This window comes from Lithobates pipiens, unplaced genomic scaffold (genome assembly GCF_037356315.1).
Source record: "Lithobates pipiens isolate NorthernLeopardFrog02 unplaced genomic scaffold, aLitPip1_a1.2 Scaffold_18, whole genome shotgun sequence".
In the NCBI taxonomy this organism is placed as follows: domain Eukaryota; kingdom Metazoa; phylum Chordata; class Amphibia; order Anura; family Ranidae; genus Lithobates; species Lithobates pipiens.
The window spans coordinates 642003205-642015637 of NW_027507758.1; the positions used below are offsets into that span (position 1 = coordinate 642003205).

Below are 12433 nucleotides of genomic sequence, written 5' to 3' on the forward strand. Positions count from 1 at the left end.
GGGGACGTGCAAGGAAAAGAAAAAACTAAAATTTAACTCGCACGTGATTGGATAATAAAATCAGCAGAGCTTCCCCTCATTTCAGATCCACCCCTCAGATTTACAGCGAATGCACTTCCAAGTGCAATTTGAAGTGCACTTTGCATTTGTAGTTTGTACTTGTAGTGCAAAGTGGATTTGCCTTTTGTAAATAACCTCCTATGTATTCAGTCTCAGGAGATGGGAGGCAGCGGTGTGGGACCTCTGCAACTTGTCTCATGTAATCATTTCATCTTCCACTGATTACTGAATACCAATATTATGAGTCCTGACCCTTACACTGTATACTTTATATTCTACATTACATACTCCTGACCCCTGCACTATATTCTCTATGTTGTACATTACATCATTCTGATATTATATAGTCCTATCTGTTGTATCTTATACAATATGTTGTACATTACATAGTCCTGACTTCTGCTCTCTCCCCTCCCCCCACTGCTATATATACACATAATATGTATTCTCTTTTGTTACACCCATTTCCTACCAGCTGGACATTTTATATCGGATGATGTGATTGGAGCACAGACTTTTACATGTTGATAATAATGTGATAACATTCTCAGACTTTGGAACCTTAAACAGAAAGTGATAATGAGGGAGGAGTCAATAACCCAATGATGGGGGTCTTCAGGATCAGTCCAGTCTTCATCTTGGTTGTTCTCCCCCCATCCTCACTCTCTGACCTCTGGTGGGGCTCAGCCCCGCTGTTATTCATGACTAAATCATGGACTAAATAAGGAAGTGCAGGACTTCTTGTGTTGGGAAGATGGCAATGAGTGATAGAGGGGGAGGGGACACTCGTCCTATAATCCCCTCATCACTGTCACTCCTATAAAAGACAGTTCTCGTTGTTTCCTCCCTCTCTGACTAAGGTCCATGAATAAAGAAATGATCTGGTAGGAGATCAGAGGACCCATTTACTAGTTACCTTGAAGGGGGAATTGTAAGATCCTCAGAGACAAAGCTGCCTGATGTGGGCGGAGTCCTGGTTTAGGGGAACCAATCAGCTCATGTCTAGTAATAATCATTGTATTTCTATTTTAGTAGATGGACGGGAGATGAGGAAAACCTCAGAGGATTGTCTCACTTTGTCTCCAGACTGTAAAGTAGAAGATGAGGACATCACACAGTATAGTCCAGGAGAAAACCCGACTACCTCAAATGTCCATCCGGCACCACACAGTGTAGATGGACCATCGTATTCCTCTTATCCTGAGGAACCTCAGACTGTGAGGGACGGGGCCGTCCTTCCAACAGAGAAGAGCTTTTCCTGTACGGAGTGTGGGAAGTGTTTCGGTTTTAAATGTCGTCTTAATGTGCATAAAAGATCTCACACAGGGGAGAAGCCGTATTCGTGTTTTGAGTGCGGGAAATGTTTTTTAATGAAGTCCAGTCTTAACACACATCAGAGATCTCACACAGGGGAGAAGCCGTATACCTGTCCTGAATGCGGGAAATGTTTTTTACAGAAGTCTTGTCTTAACAGACATCAGAGATCTCACACAGGGGAGAAGCCGTATTCCTGTCCTGAGTGCGGGAAATGTTTTTTACAGAAGTCTGATCTTTCCAAACATCAGAGATCTCACATGAAGGAGAAGCCGTATTCCTGTCCTGAGTGCGGAAAATGTTTTTCACAGAAGTCCAATCTTTACACACATCAGAGATCTCACACAGGGGAGAAGCTGTATTCCTGTCCTGAGTGCGGGAAATGTTTTTTAGAGAAGTCCAGTCTTTCCAGACATCAGAGATCTCACACGGGGGAGACTCCGTATTCCTGTCCTGAGTGTGGGAAATGTTTTTCACAGAAATCCCATCTTTACAGACATCAGAGATCTCACACAGGAGAAAAACCATATTCCTGTCCTGAGTGCGGGAAATGTTTTTCACAGAAGTCCGATCTTTCCAGCCATCAGAGATCTCACACAGGAGAAAAACCATATTCCTGTCCTGAGTGTGGGAAATGCTTTTCAGAGAAGTCCCATCTTTCCACACATAAGAGATCTCACACGGGGGAGAAGCCGTATTCCTGTCCTGAGTGTGGGAAATGTTTTTCACAGACGTCCAGTCTTTCCAGACATCAGAGATCTCACACAGCCCTCGAGGTGTATTAGTGCCTTGAGTGCGGGAAATGTCTTCTATATGAATGTTGCTGGACATCACAGGTCACATGTGGGGAAGAAGCACACCCTGATATACACCTCAGATATACTCCATGGCTGATCTTCATCATGGAAGAAACAGTTGATAAGGAGATCCGAGATCACCAAAGACATGGATGAAGTGTTGTAAAAATACAATGGATGTGCGGCTCATACAGGTCTGGTAATGTACTTTTATGTCATGGCTTTCTTCCAGGTCCGCACCCATGCACGCACACACCCAGAAACCTCCACTGTTATTGGCTGTAGGACAAGTTTGTCAGCAGGTTCCAGCCAATAATTTTGCCCCGTACCCTGCTGATCACCTGCAGCCAATGACAAATCACTCCTGTGTTTTATTTTGTAAACACGGGGAGCTATCTTGTGATTTCTTCTCTTCCCGAGTCCTTTTCTGTTCAGGAAGAGGAGAGATCACCACACTGTGAGTATAATCACCGCACTTTACACCAACATACCTTAGATTGGCACATTTAACCCCATTGATCCCCCCTGTCACCCAACCAGTGCCATTAGTACAGCGTCAGTGTACAGTATTGTTCACCAATCGCTGTATTAGGGTCACTTGTTACATCAGATAGTGCCAGGGTCAGCTAGCATTAGATTGTCCACACACTATCGCACTCACGCTATAGGATCCTGATCAACACCATTACTAGTATAGTGTCTGTATGGATCAATATCCTGATCACCACCATTACTAGTATAGTGTCTCTGTATGGATCAATATCCTGATCACCACCATTACTAGTATAATGTTTGTATGGATCAATATCCTGATCACCGCTATTACTAGTATAATGTCTGTATGGATCAATATCCTGATCACCACCATTACTAGTATAATGTCTGTATGGATCAATATCCTGATCACCACCATTACTAGTATAGTGTCTGTATGGATCAATATCCTGATCACCGCTATTACTAGTATAATGTCTGTATGGATCAATATCCTGATCACCGCCATTACTAGTATAGTGTCTGTATGGATCAATATCCTGATCATGAACAGAACTATATTAGTGTCCCCCTTAGTATAGTGTCCCTAATAACGCAGCGTTAGCAGATCAGCCCTTCTGCCCCCCAACAAGTGCAGTGTCAGTAGATCACCGGCTCCTCTGATACATTGCACACATAACCGCAGTGTTGGCTGAATCAGGCCTGATCTCTTCTAGCACTAGCAGGTAAGTTTTATTTGTGTAGCACCCTGGAGTTTAGGCGGGGTTGTGCCTCACAAATTTACTTCCCAGGAGTAGTTATCCTGGTTGATTGTTAGAGATCTATTGATTTCTCCCTAAGTTTGGCCTTGTTGCACTTTTCTCTTCTACCATTAGGTGGCCGGGGACTTGGTGTTGCTAGATATGAGAAGGGCAACCCAAGGCCGGGTTATGGGTATATGGGGTGAACGACAGCAACATACAGGATATACAATGTAATACTGACATATAATCACACACATAGGTTGGACTTGTGTGTTTTTTCAACCTCTTCTAATATGTAACTATGTAAGCTAGCTGCTGCCATAACAATGGTTTTTAGCGTCAAAGTACCGAGGTACGGGTACAGCAATTTGCATGCAGTGGTTAAAGGGTAACTCCACTTGCCTGGCAAAAAAAAAGCAAATAAAGAAAAAATAATATAGCGCATATAATTGCGACACTAATCATATTGTAATTGAATGTTATTAACCACTTGCTTACTGGGCACTTAAACCCCCCTCAGTCCCAGACCAATTTTCAGCTTTCAGCGCTGATGCACTTTGAATGACAATTGCGCGGGCATACAACACTGTACCCAAATGAAATTTTTATCATTTTTTTCCCACAAATAGAGCTTTCTTTTGGTGGTATTTAGTTACAGCTCGGAGTTTTATTTTTTGCTAAACAAACAAAAAAAGATGCAAAAAAAAATAAAAAAAAATAAATCATGTTTTAATAGTTTGTTATAAAATTTTGCAAACGGGTCATTTTTCTCCTTCATTGAAGTGCGCTGATTAGGCGGCACTGATGGCTGCATTGGTGGGCACTGATGGGCTGCATTGGTGGGCACTGATGGGCTGCATTGGTGGGCACTGATGGGCTGCATTGGTGGGCACTGATGGGCTGCACTGGTGGGCACTGATAGGCATAGTTAAGGCGGCACTAATAGGCACAGATAAGGCGGCACCGATGGGCACAGATAAGGCGGCACTGATGGGCAAAGATGGGCACAGATAAGATGGCATGGATGGGTGGCACGGATAAGTGGCACGGATGGGTGGCACGGATGGGCACTGATAGGTACCACTGATAGATGGGACTGATGGGCACTGATAGGTGGCACTGATAGGTGGCTCTGATAGGTGGCACTGCTGGGCACTGATGGGCGGCACTGCTGGGCACTGATGGGCGGCACTGGGTCGCAGCACCTTTGAGGCAGATTGTGGGCACTGTGGGTGGCACTGTTGGTGGCACTGCTGGATGGCACTGTGGGTGGCATTGTGGGTGGCACTGTAGGTGGCACTGTGGGCACTATGGGCACTGATGGGGGGGCACTTACTTTTATTCAGGATGGCACGGCGTTGGGCAGGTGGGCACTGGCAGGGGGCAGGTGGTCAGCTGTATTGCTGGCCGTGATCGGGACTGATGTCCCGATCACGGCCGCCGGTGATCGGCTTTTTTTTTCTCTCCTCGCGCTGTCAGCGCGAGGAGGAATAATAGCCGATTACCGGCTCCGTTCTATCACATGATCAGCTGTCATTGGCTGACAGCTGATCACGTGATAAGGGGTCGGGATCGACCCCTTGCACGGATCGGTGATCAGGCGAGTCTCACGGACTCGCCGATCACAGAGCGCGCCGCGCGCGCCCCTCAGGGGGCACGCAGGCCGCTTGTATCCGGGACGACGTCAATAGACGTAGTCCCGGAAATGTAGGTCCGCGCTGATGCTGTCATTTGGCAATAGCGCGGATCTGTAGTGGTTAAAAATGACCTTTCCTTTTCAATCTGCCGCCAATGTAATTTTCTGAGAATACATTGCAATATGACTACCTGGAGTTGTTCTGTACACAGAGTGTGTACTGACCACTCCCCAGAAACATCATTTCCTGGTTGTGTGATTGGCTCACCAAATTTCCCAGAAGTCTGCCCTAAGATACAAGTCAGATTTCAGGCATTCCCTGAAACAAAAATTTCATTTTTTGGAGAGATACTTTCAATAGGAACACGTCTAAAGGGATGCAGGCCCAGCAGCTTTCCTCATTAGTGCCCTGCAGCTGCACAGCTGACAGTTAATTATGAAATCACTCCCATTAGACTCACTCAGAACAGAGGCACAGACAAACACACAGGGATTTCTTCAGAATAACAAAAGGTAGGAATCCACAACAAAGATTGTTATAATCCCTGCAATGTACACAGATCACCCAGAGGGAAATGTTTTTTTCTCAACAAAAGTGGAGTTACACTTTAACCGTTGTAATTTACTTCGCAGGAACACCAATCAGCGGCAGCACTGATCTGTTTATTCTGACAGCAGCAGGGTGTTGCTCTCAGAATATAAACATCCTTGCCTGCAGTGCTGCAGGAGGAAAAAAAATGTGTATGCCCAAGCATGAGGGGCCTGTGCAGTCAGTCAGTGGATTGCTCCTTTGCTCCAGCATATATATTTTTTTCATTTTTTTGGTATAGATTTCAGTTAAAAAAAAAGTGTTTTTATTGCGTAAATCTCATATCGTTATTGTGTTTTTTTTGTTAACCATTGTTTGCTTTAGAGCAGGGGTCTCAAACTCAAATTACCTGAGGGCCACAAGACAAGTTTTCATATCCCATGGGGGCCGCATGCAAACTTAAAAAACAACAGTACTGGTGTCAGCAGACACATTATTAACCCCCATCACTGGTGTCAGCGGATTCATTATTAACCCCCAGCACTGGTGTTAGCGGACGCATTATTAACCCCCATCACTGGTGTCAGTGGATGCATTGTTAAACCTCAGCACTGGTGTCAGCGGACACATTATTAAACCTCAGCACTGGGGTCAGCGGACGCATTATTATACCCCATTACTGGTGTCAGCAGATGCATTATTAAGCCCCAGCACTGGTGTCAGCGAACGCATTAGTAAACCCCAGCACTGGTGTTAGCAGACACATTATTAACCCCCAGCACTGGTGTCATTGGACACATTATTAACCTCCAGCATCAAGCTGGAGTGTCCCACAAAGAGGGAGCCATGTGACAGGAGTCACTTTTGGGTGCAGGGTGACCAAGAAAATAAAGAAACGTGTATCTGCCATATTAGAAATAGTGGCTGATTCATAATGCTGGGACAAATACTGTTAGATGCTGATGTCAATTCCAGCCACCTGTCTCTGCCTGTGTCTGCTATAATGTAAATGAGTCTAGTGTGACTTCTCTTTCAGCCATTGTTGTCTGGGCTAATTAACCCTGCAATTGTATGAAGGAGTTCTGTATTGAGATGTATGATAATGTGTATTGTATAGTTGGTGAGCTAGGAGACGTGAATTCTGTACTAAAGGTCATGTCTCTGAGTCACCTAGGCTGTCTAAAGGATTAGATAATTAGCTCGTGTTAATTAGGTTTCTGGTCAGAGGTTGTACTTTCATCCTGCTGTATATATTTGTGTGAGATCTCAAAATAAAAATTCATTCCTGTTTGAACCTCAAGACAGAGCCTCGTCTTGTACTTGGGGGAGAATTATTCATATGGTTTCTTGTTCGACTGATTGAAGTGTTCGGTAGCTGCCTTTGGGTTCGGAAATGGAATGTTCTAAATGGCTTTAACCCCTTTCATACTCGGGGTGTCGTTACAGAATAATTTAAAATGTTTTCTTAAAAGGCAATGGAAATGTTCAAAGGAATCCCATAACCATTCCATAAAAGCATTCCCGGCATTAAACTTATATCTACACCTGTACAAAACCCTCCACACACCTACATGTATATAAATATTTATATAGATATACGCATGTGTACAACCAATACTAAAAACCATTAAAACATATATAGACATGTACATATATAAAAATACAAATACAAGCCTATACATGCATGTATGCAGCAACTACTGAAATTAATAAATACAAATACAATAATGGATACTTCTATGAACACATTACTGCCAACCCACTATGCATTGAAACAATGAAACTTAGCTAATTAATTACAATACACCGGAGGAGCAATATGGGAGCTTCCATGTACATAGTAAACATAATTGTCATATCCATATCCAATTAGCAATAAATATACGGTCATTATATTCCATTGTTTCACGGAGAGCTCATTACCCTACTTTTAGTCTAAAATATTTTATAAAAACAAATCCTGTTAGATAAAAATACTGTTACAAAAAGATTAATTATTCTAAAAATCTATTACATACCTTTAACCTCACTATCGAACTACCCTATCGAAACCTACCATCTACACACATTACTCTTATCCATATCTGCAGCAAAAAGACTCATTGTGCTTATCATCTAGTTCCAAAATTCAATGCACCCTTCTATCCCCATGGCAACATAGCTCAATGCCATGGGTATGACCAGACTAGGTGTTTTGGCCAAGCCCCTCTTTATAATATCTATATCACAGAAAGAGGAGGCCACATGCCCAAACAAGCTTAGCGATAAAAGTAAGAGTAAAGGATCACCTTAGCTAAAACACATGTACTAGGGGCCTCTGTGGGTACTACAAGAGTCATACTACATTATGCAGTTCGATTTGCTCATTCAGGCCATGCGGAGCTAAAGTCCCCAAAGTAAAAATCTAAAAAGCCTCTCTTGTGCATAATATCTGATACTTTTTACCACTATCTAAGTCATTTGATATGGCTTCTATTCCAAAAGCTTTGAGGCTGTCTGTATTACTATTATGGACCTCCTTGAAATGTCTTGGTACCAAATATTTTTCTTTTTCTGTTGAAATATTACTTCTGTGCTCATTTATTCTTGTCCTCATTGGCCGTGAAGTCCGACCAACATATGTGAGGCCACAGGGGCACAGGAGGCCATATATGACATATGGGGTGCCACATCTGATGAACTGCTTGATCTTATAGCCCTTGCCATCAACTCCGACTACATTCCTTTTTCCTGTGGCACATATGTGCGCAATTGCCACAATTACTACTCCCACACATATAACTGTCTTTTTGGTCAAAGATGGTGGTCCAAGGATTGTTGAGCCCTATGGTCCTTATCTTCTTCACTCTACTCGGGGCAATGACACTCCTTAGATCCTTGGGTTTCCTAAAGACTAGATTTGGGTGTCACGATAGACTGGTCTTCAGGATCGGGTCTGATTCAAGAATCTTCCAGTTTTTTTCTGAAGATTTTTTGTATAATGGTGACTTTGTTGTTAAATCTAGTACAAAACCTTACTTGTGGTTGTTGGTCTCTATCATATTTTGTCAATTTCTCACCCCCTGCACAGACATTGTCATACAGCTGTAGATATTTTTGAAAGGCTTCTTCTATGTGCTCATCTTCGTACCCCTTCCCTTTAAATTTGCTTTTTAGAATCAGGCTTTGTTCTTCATAATCATTCTTTAGCGTACAAGTCCGCCTAAGTCTACAAAACTGACCAAAGGGGACATTCATAATCCACCTAGGATGATGATGGATGCGGGCGTGAAGGTAAGAATTGCCATCACTCGGCTTGAAATTAGTTCTTGAATGGATTACTCCATTATCATCGGCCCGTAGCTCTAGGTCTAGAAAGACCAAGGACTTTTCATCAATCACATGTGTGAATGAGATTCCGAAGTGATTCCTTGCACAATGTGCAAGGAATCCTTCCAGCTCATCCTCGGTACCATTCCAAATGATAATGACATCATCGATGTACCGTGCATGACTAGGTTCCTCCCAAATGGGTTGTTAGCCCAAATATATTTGAGCTCCCAATACCCTATGAATAAATTTGCATCGCTGGGAGTAAACCTAGCCACCATGGCTGTGCCCTTCACCTGCCTAAAGAAACTATTCATAAATGAAAAGTAATTCTGGGTCAAGGTAAAATCGATACACTCGTATATGAATTGGGCTTGTACAGGGATGAACAAATGTGCTTCCGCCAAATAGTACTCTACGGCTCTAAGGCTGAATTCATGCCAAATGGATGTATACAGGGACGCTACATCGATCGATAACCATCTGTATCCTTTCTCCCATGTATACGTAGTTAAAATCTCTAGGGCATGGCCCGAGCCCTTTATGTATGACGGCAGGCTGATTACCAATCCCTGGAGAAAATGGTCGATGTAACTACCAAGATTGCTGGTCAGACTATCAATTCCTGCAATGATTGGTCTACCTGGAGGCTTCTCCATGTCCTTATGCACCTTCGGTATGTGGTAGAAGTGAGGGACCACTGGAGGTTTTGAATATAGGAATCGATGCTCGCTTTTAGTCATGACCTGATTCAATAGTGCCCTGTCCAACGGCCCCTTAAGCTTGTTATTATAGCTACCAGTAGGGTCCCATAGGAGTCTTTCGTATGTGTTGGTATCACCAATCAGCCTAAAGGCCTCCTCCAGATATTGATCCCTATCTTGTATGACAAAGTCTCCACCTTTATCCGCTTTTCTAATTACAATTTCTGAATTCTTTCTCAGGCTGCTCAGAGGGCCCTCCATACCTACTTCATGTCCCTTTTTATATTTGTAACCTTTGTCACCACACATCTTCCTAAACTCTTCCATCACAACCTCATAAAAAGTGGGTATGAAGTTGCCCTTATTCCAGTGTGGGTAGAAGCTTGATTTCGGTCTAAAATTCGTATTGATAGTCTCTCCCTCCAATGCTAAGGGGGGGGGGGGGGTCTCATCAACAAACTCTTGGCCTCCTTCTGTATATAATTCCTCCAAAATCTCCAGCATTATTATTTATTATATTATATTATTTATTCTGCATCACAAAAAAATGGCCTGGTCATGCAGAGGGTAAATCTTCCCGAGGTGAAGTGGTTTAACAAAAAAAAATTAAGTTACACCAAAGCACATAAAATGCCCCCCAAAATTTTTTGGAGGACCCCCACCTCCACATATACACACGTATGAATGTAAACACAAGTGTCGGGGGTGCCTACACTTGAAAACAATTATTGCGATACATATGTTACATATCGCCACACACGCTGGAATGAGAGCGATAATTCTATCACTAGACCTCCTCCATAACACTAAACTGATGACCTATAGGGGGCTTTAGAACCATCCCCTATAGAAAATATAGGCTACAGAAATTTGTCGCCATTCAGGGGCGCGCACAAATTTAAGGTGTGACATGTTGAGTATCTATTTACTTGGTGCAACCTCATCTTTTATATTTTACCAAAATTGGGTAATTCCTTGCATTCCTTTGCCCTAGAATTAACTTTAGTGTATTTGTGTTAATATTGTATGACATAAAGAATTGGAACTTACCACTATTTTATTCTCTATGGTGTCTGCTTTCCGAAAATATATCATGTTTTGGGGTTTTTATGTAATCTTCAGGCCTACAATAATTTTTTAAACATGTGCAGAAAATGAAAATGAAAAAAAAAAAAAAAAAAAAGAGAGACTGGCAGCTAAAGGGTTAAACTTGATTAAAAAAAAAAAAATCTGTGGAGGTCACATGACTCCTGTGGAGGGCGGAGCTTCAGTCTGCAGTCAGATACCATCGGGAAATGAAGATGTGACTGGAAACATTGTTTCCAATGTCTATTGAATGTTTGTTATATTAAAGTTCATTAAACAAACAAAAAAAAGCATGTTTCCTGTCAAATGTGAAGCTCCACTCTCGGGAGACAGGAAGTCTATATTGAAGACAGGAAGTGATGTCAGGTACAGACAGGAAGTGATGTCATGTACAGACAGGAAGTTCCGGGTGAGAGGTGAGTCGGGAGGAAGTAGAGAGAAGACGTTGCTGGAAGACGTAGCAGAGGAGGTAATAAGATCTTTTTTTCTATTTACACCCAGTAACCCCCCCGTCATGTCCGTCCTCCTCCTCCATAGTCACTGTGATGTCTTTTATCTCCAGCAGATGATGATACACACATATATAGTGTGGAGACCTAGATTAACCCCTTCAGGGGGATCAGTTGATGATGAATAAGGATGGGCTCGGGTGTGTTGGAAACCCCACATTCCCGATCCCGCCAGGAAGCCGACACTGCACAGCGCTAATCACAGACAGTTCCTGGTCCTCAGCTGCACAGATCAGGAAATGTCTCAAAACCTCCTTCCAACGCTGCCCATACATGGTTCAGTTTTTTTGGTCAGCCAGCAGGATGAGAGGAAAAAACGGAAGAGATTCCCCCATCCACACATTGGAGGGGGATGGGGGGGATCCTCCCCGTTGCACTATTGTATTCTTTCTGACAATGGGGGGCGCTCCTCCACTCTCAGAATACACAGATCAGTGATGAAGCTATTGGCTGCAGCCGCTGATGGAGTGACTTTTATCTGGCAGTGACCACACATGGATGGAAATGTGACCGATCCCTGCTGAACCAGCTGAATTTCCATGTCTCTATGGTCACCATAAGTCAGGGCAAATCCCAGATCACCATGGTGACTAAAAATGGCGTCCTGGCCCCTGGGCTCTTGTCAGTCCATTCTCACTGTTGGTCTGAATAATGTTTCTGCCTGAAACCCGGACACATTACTCAGACAGGAATGTGGCTCAGAGTGGCGCCAGGGGGGAGGGAGGAGGTGGGAGATGATGGCACCCGAACTGTGAAGTCAGAGGTGGACAGGACAGCGGCATGAGAGGACTCATCTCACTGAGCTCCCGCTGCCGATCTTTCTCCTTTCCGCGGTCGCATTACTGTCACCATCGGCTCCTGCTTCCTCCCACAGTTTCTGTGCAGAGTCCACTGGCAGAACAGAGAAGAAGGAGGGGGACCAAATCTCCAACATGGCGCCACCTCGGCACTGCCACAAAGATCCCCACAAGGTGCTGAGAAACAGGACTACAGAGTCCTTACAGGAGTAACCAGGACAAGCCTGCAAAGCAGCCAGCTAAGAGACCAGCCAGGGAGGGACATGCTGCTTTATGTACACAAGATGTCCTCTCCATCCACTCTGCTCTCACACACTGCTGGGGGAGATGTACAGGAAATGCAGGAGGACACAGGGGAGGAGGGATTGGATTACTGTCCTGCACCATGTCCTACACCCCATGTCCTGCAGTGACCTGTACCACATGTCCTGCATTCTGTGCCCCATGTCCTGCA

At 43.8% G+C, this 12433-nt stretch overlaps 2 protein-coding genes across 2 annotated transcripts in view; both read left to right on the plus strand.

Moving 5' to 3' along the window:
- The window catches only part of LOC143986904 (uncharacterized), a 143697-nt gene that overhangs the window by 22934 nt on the left and 108330 nt on the right, over nucleotides 1-12433 (plus strand). Inside the window, exons 7-8 of the mRNA XM_077485312.1 lie at nucleotides 8764-8847; nucleotides 9828-9962. Of these exons, the coding sequence (XP_077341438.1) occupies nucleotides 8764-8847; nucleotides 9828-9962 (219 nt within the window). The remainder of the gene's footprint in view (nucleotides 1-8763; nucleotides 8848-9827; nucleotides 9963-12433) is intronic.
- Nucleotides 43-3980, plus strand: LOC143989765 (uncharacterized). The gene has a single exon (XM_077490036.1). It carries the CDS (start codon nucleotides 1020-1022, stop codon nucleotides 2157-2159), a length of 1140 nt encoding a protein of 379 aa, XP_077346162.1. The 5' UTR covers nucleotides 43-1019; the 3' UTR covers nucleotides 2160-3980.

What these genes read in the sequence shown, in the direction of transcription:
- LOC143989765 (XM_077490036.1), top strand. Translation starts at nt 1,020, where the DNA reads ATGTGGGCGGAGTCCTGGTTTAGGGGAACCAATCAGCTCATGTCTAGT.